Here is a 9,906-nt window from a genome sequence, read left to right on the forward strand (position 1 = left end):
CCCCTTGATACTCTCAGACGTTACCATTGCTTATGCTTCCTGGAGAGGGGCAAAAAGAGGGACACACCTCCCCCTGTGCCCTCAACTTTGGCACTTCCCTTCTGACACCACCTCCACCTCCTACTGCGACTTCCGTGGGTGCAGGAGAAGCACAACTCCAAGAACCACCGAGGGGCAGACTTCAGTCAGTCTCACTTCTAGGTCACTGAAGGCAAGAAAGCAGGCTTTGCTGCACTGCTGCTTCACACGAATACCAACCAAGCCTTTATACTGGTTTTTTGTTTTTTTGTTTTGTTTTTTTTTTTTTTTTAAACTGGAAGGCAGAAGGCAAGTCACCCATGGGGTTCTGTTGTTTACAGCAAAAGAGAAAATCTGTTTTATTATATAAAGTTCAGGATGGGCAGAAGAAAGGAAAGTGGCTCCTAGGCTGCAGCACCTTCACTGACAATGACGTCTGCTCAAAAAGTCACTTTTTAAACTTTTTCTCAACTACTTAATGAATGAAGTGATGGAGTGAGCAAGTGTGTGTGTGTACTCATAGATACACACTCATGGTTAGTGAGCAAGTTCAGTGCAACTCCTTTATAAACCGTCATTTGCATTCAAAATTAGTGCCAACATACCTCTTAAACACACACTGTATGGGTAATCTTAACTTTTTCAAATATACATAATAGAAGAGTCTGGCAAAATAATTTTTAAAGAAAAAACCCTAATATTTTCAATTTGCTTAGTTGCACCACTTGTTTTTATAGTAATTATTAATTAAAAAAACCCCCACACTAATGCATAATGGAAAGTTAATGTTAATTTTTTGCAACCTAGATAGGTGGACTTTTCAGGAGCAATTTTATCAGAAGTTGTGCTCCCAAGATACTTTAAAAGATTTTCATTACCCTTAAACTTACCAAACATTTGCTTTCCTGCCCTCTAGTGCTCATGTCTGTATAAGTCTTCTATACAAGCCTGGTTTTGGAAACCTTCTATCATATAAATGGTCCTACCAAAATAAAATGATTTACTTATTGCAATACTACCAGTGATCTAAGCGGTTACTTTTGCTGCTCCCGTGCCATAATGCTACCCATGCAGTTATCTGAAAGGCAAGACTTTTTAGGTTACTTTTCATTTTACAAACCCAATGCAAGAGAGTTTTCTTTTTCAGTTTTGGACCATATAATGGAGTTTTAAGTGCACAAATTGAACCTCACTTTTGGATTTATTATTAAAACATTTTCACTGCTAGCTAAAGCTGTTGGTTAGCCATGTGTCAAACTACAAGTTTCCACAGTATTTACAGCTTTTTTTCCAAGTTAAAAGCTTTTCTATTTAATGGAATTAATTTCACCTCCAGTGATGTAATTTGTTTTACTATTGTGCATGCTTACATTTAAAACAATTGGTTAACATCCTACATCTGTAATTACTCCCATGCTACCAGAAAACCAGTGAATTAAATTTATTTAGTGTTATGGATATGGAATGTCATACAGTACATGTAAAGACACTTCAGGATGAGTAAAGCAGAACTAATTGCACAAGGGATTAAAGGTTCACCTCAATAGTCAGTATTACCAAATCATTACAGCTTCCATCTTCAGAGTGCAAGGTATGTCATGCAAAAAAAACAGCTCAAAAAATCCCCAAACAGACAAAACCAACATTGTGGTACCACTTAAAATGCTATCATACCACAACATTTTACAAGACATTAGGTGATCATTCATACAGAATGAAGCATTTTAGCAATAACAAAAAAGTTTTAAACATAATTAACAGATTTTGCAGGAACACCAATTCCAGCATTACTATACCTAAGGAACAGGCAACATGCTGGGAGAAAGTACGTAAAAATCAAAGCCTTTTGTATTCATAGCCAATATTACTTTCTGCAAGAATTCTGCAATCTTATTATTCAGTTTCCTCACACAACTGGGTAAGGTTCAATACATTTTTACATAGAGCATAATCACATAACCACCACATCAGCAAGAGGATTTCATTATCTTGACCAGTTACTACATTTAAAACCATGGTATGATAACATGCCCTGCAAACAAATTGTCTACTGGGACAGTGTTCTGTATGTAGAAATACTAAACAACTAAAATATACTCCTACCCACTTTAACCCCAAGTAAACTATAATTTGTATTTACACACTTTTGAAATATGTAGATAAAAACTGCAGATGGAAGAGAAGCAGAAAGAATACAGAGGAGAGCTGTGATAGTGCTGACAGAACTGATGAGTGCATTCAGTAACCCTGAACGAGACTTGGACCTTTTGCACTCTCCCTCTGTCACAGAGGGCTTACCAGGGCTACCAAAGGCAGCTGCTGCTGTGGAGGAGCTGCTCATCCCACTCACTCACTCTTGCCCTGCTGGCCGAGCTGGGAGCAGAACCACACACTCCAAACAGCCCTACTCAGCTGAAAGCAGATAAACACACCCCAACACACCTGCCCCAACTACAGCCTGAACGTTAACATGGAAGAGACACCGGAGATGACAGGATGGCTTTTCACATTTCTGCCTTGCAATACTCATATTCTCAGGGCACCAACAGGTAGATTAATCTACCAAATAAGCGTACAAAATAGGCCAAGTTTTTTGCCCTCATATTAGGAATAAAATATTTAACTTCCTGGCTTAAATGTAAGCAAGAGAAACTCAAGAAAGAACTCCTTGAGGTTAATTTTCCATCTACATTCAAAGGAAATAATTTACTAAAACTGTAACTTGCAAGGTCTTCTAGCCTTGAAGTGAGGATATGGGCTAACTATTCCTACAGTTAAATAAAAAACTTCAAAAGACATTTTACAGGAATAAAATATGCAACTCTAGGAAGTAGGTGGAAAACCACTTTAGTATTCATCTGGAACATTCTATTCATAGCCCATCATTCTCAGGAATGTATATTTCATAAATAAAACTACAGAACAAAAATTTGTGTATTAAATCTTAAGTGGGATATTTCTAAACCTCTTCAGATAAAATTTGTTTTCTCCCCCACAATTAAGTGATAAAACCTGAAAAAAATTGCCTTTTCAAATCTATCTTGCATGAGAAAAAACAGATGAACAACCCCAACATCTGGAAAGAACATTTTGTACAAGATTGCAGTTCTAAAACACGTATATTACAAAGCAATGTAAATAAATACCAGGCTAGTACAAAAGCTCTTATTTACAGTTTTACAAATGAAAACGTTTTCAGTGTAAATGCAGTGTTTTAAAGAACACAATATTAGTAAAATGAGTTCCTGTATAGAGCATTACAATTTCTGCTAAATTTGAATGCAGTATTGTATAAAACCATTGTTTCAAGATAATTTTGTTTATAATTTAGTACAGCCAAACCCCAGTTTATGCCTGGAACAGTATCTGTTAAAGTGCTGAAAAAGAGGACATTTCTGAAATTTTAGAAAAACATACTGTACATTATTAAAGCTTTATCAAGTCAAAACTGGTATATTTTGTTCACATTTGCTACCACACCACCTGTGAATGGAAGTTTTTCAACAAAAACTTGTAATTAACAGGATGGCAGCCACTGGTATCTTCTCATCCAAAGTCTGATGGTTTCCCACAAATAACTTGTTTTAAGCTTCAGTGGTGGCTTCCGGTTTCATGATCTGGTAAGTAATCAAGTATTCTGGATAAGCCTGAAAGAGTGACACACAGATTTTTTATTATGATTTCATTCTCTCAATGAGTTCAGAATGTTTGTTAGAGAGGAGAAAAAACTATTTATGCCAAAGAAAAAATTGCAAAATGTCAAAGATAAAATCGCTGGAGCATCAGGGAACACATATCCTTTCACCTGCAACCACAGCAAGTCCTAGCACCTCAAACATAAGAAAATGCATTACATGCCCTTGGGAGAAAAAAAAAAAAAAAAAAGAGTCTGAAAACCCAACCCAAATGCTGTTTACCTGCTCTCCTCTGTAAATGACGTACTCTGCCAATGCCAATCCATTTACACTGGGTCTCCCAGTAACTGAGTGATGTCCTGGGGGAGAATGAGCCATTTTCATAGCACTGAACTGCAGGAAAGACTTGCCCAATGTCACACGACAGAAGAGCAACTGCCTGTGTTAAAAGGAAAAAGGACCATGAACATTCAATGCTTATGAATGATTATTCATCTTTGTAATTTGAAACTTTCACTTGAGGAGAACAGTGGAACTTTGAAGCCACTTCAGTAAGTCTTTGTAGTTCACAAAATCCTGAAGTTCAGTTTTAGAGAACAAAAGTTATGCTCCTTTTGGAAAGCTCTTAACAGCATGCTTAACGAGGTACTCTGAGATTGTCACTACATTTTCTTTAAAATTTCTAAATTTATTTAGTTATTTTAATTTGTTTGCTTTTAAAATAAAAGTTTTCTAACCACCCCCCCCCGCATCACTCATACTGACAACATAATTCAAGTGTGTTCTAAAGCCAGATTTGTATCTAACAGCCAAATCAACATCAAGGCCAAGTGCAAACTCTGCGTTATTGATAGTCTAAAACACAATTTACAAAAGCAAAATCACATTCCTTTGAAGGACTTACCTGTGGCAAACATAACAAGATCTATCTTTGTGAATTGGACATCCAGTGCCACCTCCAATTCCATACACATACTGATTGCTTTTGGAAGAATTTTCAGCAAAATAAATCCCAGCTCCAAACATGCCCCCTATATAGGCATGTCTCTCATCAAAGCCTTTGTGAATGATTGCATTCACAAATGGGGAGCCTAAGAGAAAGGAGGTAAAATATTGAAAATACAGTATACAGATTTTTTTTATGTGTCCCACTTCAATCATCAATTCCCATTATGTTGGAAACTACATGGCCTTCATTATGAGTACATACTGTGAACTTGTTTAATTTGTTCATCAGGACAAACGATGTACTGGTGCACAGAAGAGCCTTCAATTGGCTTTAATTTGCTAATGATAAGCTACCTTTTCTGGAATGCTGAACAAGACTAACTTATCAAATTATAAAACCAAGAAAACAAAAAAAATCCCAACCCAAAACAGCCATAGCAGAAAAATGTTTGACCCTTTATCATTTTGGTCATACAGCCAACAAAACACACTTGAGGAGGGACACTACTTAATCTTCATTCGTAATTGCTAAGATGTTTTCACTTCAATCTTTGAAGTCTCCGTCAGGGAGAGACAAGAAGATGCAAATTTCAGAAGAAAGATACAGTGCATTATATCATCATATTGCGACATATACAAACACTTGTTTATAAAAACTCATATAAAATGTAGAACCTATTTCCACTGAGGAATTTACTGTGCTTGAGACAGTTGAAACCCTCCAATTAAATACTGATTAAAGTGAATTTCAAAATCTCACCATGAAACAGCATCCTTTCGTTAGCATGGTTATGATTCTCTTCAGAGACCTCTTTCCTCCTGTGAGTGTATCTTTCCCACAGTTTTTTGTTGCACACTTTCTGAATCTGAAACAATCAAAATGCAAAAGTTCCATCTTGAAAGTGAAAAGGTCTGTTCATTTTAGTGGAGAGATGTATAACTACAGCCACTACACTACAGTTACACTGCCATTTAAACAAGAATATCTTCCTTTGAACTCAATGAAACACAAATTCTCTAACTTACCCTGCACAAGCTGATTTTTGTATCATGACAAGTAAAACATAACTATATACTAAATAAGAATCAATTCATTTTAAAGAGCTCTTGAGTAATACTTCATAATTCAAGTTTAGTAGGCTTAGTCACAATTCTACTTGATGCCAAATCACTACTAAAATGATCAACTAGTAAATTAAGAAATGCCTTCCATGAAGACTTCTGGAACACTTTTAAAAGAAAATAAATTACGTACTCCCTGCACAGGTATGTTGGACACTGCAAAGCCTTTTATACGTGAATATACCATAGTAATTCTACTGGGAAAACTGTAGTATCAGTTCAGAATAAAACTTAGTAGTACTTAGTACTTAGTAGTAGGAAAATAGATAAATACAAACCAAATGTTTTATACTTGTTTGATGTTAAATCAGGCCAAAATAAGTACCCTTAGTTCCACATCACAAGAGTTTTGCTTCCACTTCCTGCTGATTTTTCCCCCTTGCCATTTTCCCTCATGAGAAACCTTCTTTTGTTTCCTGTAGAACATCCTGTCTTTTTATTCAAACATTCTGCAGTTTTCTGTGAGGTCTTTTATGTCAATTTCTCATAAAATTTCTTCCTATTAACCCGTAAGTAGCTTTTCCATATAAGCTTACTCCGAATTACCCTGGAAGATGATCTTTATCCTATGCACGCCTCAGAAGGACCCACACATCTTGTCACATTATGGAACTCCAACAAATGTAGGACATTTTATGGACAGGTCACTTTCAGCCATAACTTTAAAGGTGTAACCATTGACCATAAAAATGCAACAGGTACCTTTAAAATGTTGTATCTATTGAAGACTCCACCAGCGTGTCCTCCATCTCTGTGCTCCCGGACAGTGCTCTGCATCTAACATTGAGAATTTGAGGAGGATCACATTGGTTCAGAACACGTTCAACACAGAAATATTTCCTTCACACAAGTCAAATAACCAAAAGAACTAATTTTTAATTATGTATTAAAACAATTAAGAAATCATACAAGAATTTTTTAAGCAATGACTGTATGTTAAATAATGTCAGCTTTTATGGATGCACATGAACAGGTTTTATAATTTTTAAAAAAAACGCATGTTTGGACTAGTCCACGATCTAGTTTTCAAATCGGAGAAGACTGTCACTAATCTATCTAGAATTCTGTTTCTTTGATATTTTACCCTGTGTGATTACGACACTTTGAAAGGAAGTGATTTAAAACTGTGTATAACAGACAGGCAGTCAATTGTTAGCACATAATTTATACGATATATGAAAGAGCTTTTCTATATAGTAGAGATTTTAAAAACACTACAAGCAGTAATAATATAAGTAAGAAAAAATTATAGACATCATGAGCACAGATCATAAGCGCTGCTAAGTTGAAAATTTGAAGTTTGCTTAGACAAGCTTTTCTTGGACTTAATGATATTTATTGCATTGTTAAGTAGTCTAGAAATACCTCTTCAGTAGCAACAACAAAATACTCAGAGACTACAAAGAATGCCATACCTCTTCTTCTACTGACTGAAATTCCTTATCTTCAGTGGAAAGGTCAATGAGAATAGTTCCACTACCAGAAGTATTTAGAGTCAGGTATGGGTTAAGTCCTGTGAATGTAATAAAATATAACAACATTTTCAGAAACTGCTGATCTGGAACGATACCAGTAGGACTTTTTCAAGGGACCATTTTCTCAAAACGCATTTTACCAGATGAAGAGCTTATTTGCTAAGGAAGGTAGAAAATACAAATTACTTTATTGCCTTCCACTGGCCACAGACATTTTTGTGCATGTGTAAGTGTGATCCCTTAAATTATTTCATTACTTTCAAACTTTTTCAGCATCTCTGTAACCTCTACCCATACACTGACCACGCATACACCATGAATGGCAGGAGAAGCACAGCAGCTAGACATGGATGCAGATAACTGCAATCATTTCATTGATCTGTGGACACTGATCAGTTCTTCTCTCAGCAAGAACCATCATTTCAGACACACTAACCCATTTGTGTGTTCTTAGCTCAGTATGACAATGTACATGACAGGGAAACCACTTGTAAGCAGTTGAAGTGCCATTTTCTAGGACAAGTTTTATTATCAGTTCTTTTTAATGAGATATAATTTGGAATAACATCAATTATTTATAAAAATTGTTATATAAAGGCAGTACTACATGATAATTTAAAATGAGTATGTACCTTGTTGTCCAGAAATAAGTCTTTCAACTCCCTTGATAATTTTATGCCTATGGCCATAAGCATTAATTCCAATTTCCTTCAATTCTTTGTGTCCCATTTCAACCAATACATCCAACGTTATCTATAATGAAAACAATACCATTTTTTTTAGTAGAACAACTGCCAATGGTAGTGAAAATATACCTCACAATATCTGAGAGAAAAAGCAAGTGTGAAAAGAACATGAATATAGAGACTTTAGTGTATTATTCTCATATTTCACTTTTACTCAACTGTTTTCTCCAATCATTTTGTCTTTAAATAAATATACTACAAACTACAATTACGTAATCAGTATTGCTTGCAAGGTTCATGTTTCTGACTGAAAAATACTTTTCTAGATGTATTCAAGCCGACACAGAAACTGAAATTATTAATCAACAGTGACTACTTACTCACAATACCATTTATACCGCTGAAAGGAAACACTGCTACATTGTTGAACTGATATCTACATGACTGCCCCCAGCTTCATTCCCTTGCTTTCTAGGGTTGAGTTATCTGGAAAAGAATGCAGCCACTTACCTGTTCTCTCTCAAATATGTCAATTAGATGTTCAAGGCCAAGGTTCCGCACAAACTGATTAATGCTAAAATCTACACCTGAAACTGTGCAAGAAGAAAAACTCACAATGAACATTCATACCTGTAGTGTAAAATAAAGTATACATGTCTCACCCTGCCTGTGGCAACAATGAGAGAGACAGAAATTCCTGGTCTATTGCAGATGGGGATTAAATATATCACTAACTAGTAGCAACTACTACTTAGTTCATCCTAGTTCTTTAAGATTTCTACCTTACTAGGAGTAGTCTTTGTGCTTCCACAAAACAAGCCACTAATTAGCTACCAGAAATGCAAATTCAAACAGAAAAGATATTGAGAATAAAAAATGTCACAGAAGTAATCTTTTTAAGATAATTCATCAAGAATAGCTTCTTAGAAACTAGATAATGTTTGCAGTAAAATACTGCTTGGTATGGAGCCCAATTTCATTTGACTTTGCTTTAAAAACACAACTCACCATTTTGTTTCTCTACACCAAAAGTTTAGAGTTTAAAGGTTCTGTAAGGGGAAAGTAGTAAAATCTTATACTACAAGACTTTCAGACTTCTGTTCTTGATGAATGGCATCATAGGAATAGAAATACTGCACATGCCATAGTAACTGTATGCATGTATGAGAAACTTCACACTTTTGTAAGCCTTTTTACCACACGTTAAGGAATGTTATTCATTCCTCAGAAAGCCTTACCTTCTTTTTTCTCCAAAACAGTAGCTCCCTCTGCACAGTTTGTACCAACAACAGAGGGGAGCTCAGAAAAACTACCAGACAAGTTGTCAAGACTACTTGCAGCAGACAGACTGGATGGACTGGATGGAACAGAAGACAGGGAATCAGCTGCAGAACCTGTAGTCTGAGACACACTTATGACCTGAGGTTTGTAGCAAGTTGGTAAGGCAGAAGGAGGCATTGCCGCTGTCAATAACGCACTGACATCATCTGCCTGAAGAGTGAGAAACCAACTCATTAAAACAGAGGAACACTTTTGCACAATGTTTTTTCCAAGAATGCACTATCATTATTTCAGATTTCTTAAGTATACTACAAAATAAATAAATGCATATTGGGAAAATAGGCATTTTACAGTGCAGTTTACACACGGCCTGTTGTGCCAACAGCAAGCATGAAACTGTAAAATAATAAAAGCTCTAAAATAAAAGCTGAAATAAGCTTTAGGGACAGTTAAACAGAATTAATTTCCCAGGGAAAATGAATAGAAGTTTCTACTGGCAACAGAAATTATGAAGCAAACAGTTACTCTGAGTGTAGCTTTGGATTGCATTATAATACTTAGGAAAAACATGCCCAAAAACTTAACAGCTGGATAGTTTCTGAAATTTATGTAGCTACAAATTTTGCTTACATTTTATTGTCACAATTTTTGTACTAGTCAAACTACAAGCACTGAATTAAAAGCATCAAATTATAACCATAAATTCCTTCTTGTTGCTTTGGGTTTATTCCCCCTAATCTA

The 9,906-nt window shown here is 35.7% G+C and overlaps 1 protein-coding gene across 1 annotated transcript; it reads right to left on the bottom strand.

The window, feature by feature from the left end:
- Nucleotides 1-701: 701 nt before the first annotated feature.
- LOC114071673 (poly [ADP-ribose] polymerase tankyrase-2-like) lies at nucleotides 702-9,397 on the bottom strand. The gene is made up of 9 exons (XM_027909519.1): nucleotides 9,123-9,397; nucleotides 8,395-8,477; nucleotides 7,831-7,951; nucleotides 7,139-7,236; nucleotides 6,426-6,500; nucleotides 5,362-5,467; nucleotides 4,558-4,744; nucleotides 3,936-4,092; nucleotides 702-3,665 (listed from the first exon to the last, which is right to left on the bottom strand). Exons 1-9 carry the CDS (start codon nucleotides 9,340-9,342, stop codon nucleotides 3,603-3,605), a joined length of 1,110 nt encoding a protein of 369 aa, XP_027765320.1. The 5' UTR covers nucleotides 9,343-9,397; the 3' UTR covers nucleotides 702-3,602.
- Nucleotides 9,398-9,906: the final 509 nt, after the last annotated feature.

Source organism: Empidonax traillii, unplaced genomic scaffold, assembly GCF_003031625.1.
Source record: "Empidonax traillii isolate 1590-97213 ecotype Southwest subspecies unplaced genomic scaffold, ASM303162v1 scaffold27:size3997909, whole genome shotgun sequence".
In the NCBI taxonomy this organism is placed as follows: Eukaryota; Metazoa; Chordata; class Aves; order Passeriformes; family Tyrannidae; genus Empidonax; species Empidonax traillii.

Excerpts from the sequence above, each read along its gene's own strand:
- LOC114071673 (XM_027909519.1), bottom strand. The coding sequence starts at position 9,342 with ATGCCTCCTTCTGCCTTACCAACTTGCTACAAACCTCAGGTCATAAGT. Across the intron at positions 5,468-6,425 it reads ATAGATACAACATTTTAAAG|ATTCAGAAAGTGTGCAACAA; the intron begins GTACCTGTTGCA and ends TGATTGTTTCAG. Across the intron at positions 4,745-5,361 it reads CGAAAGGATGCTGTTTCATG|GCTCCCCATTTGTGAATGCA; the intron begins GTGAGATTTTGA and ends CCTTTCTCTTAG.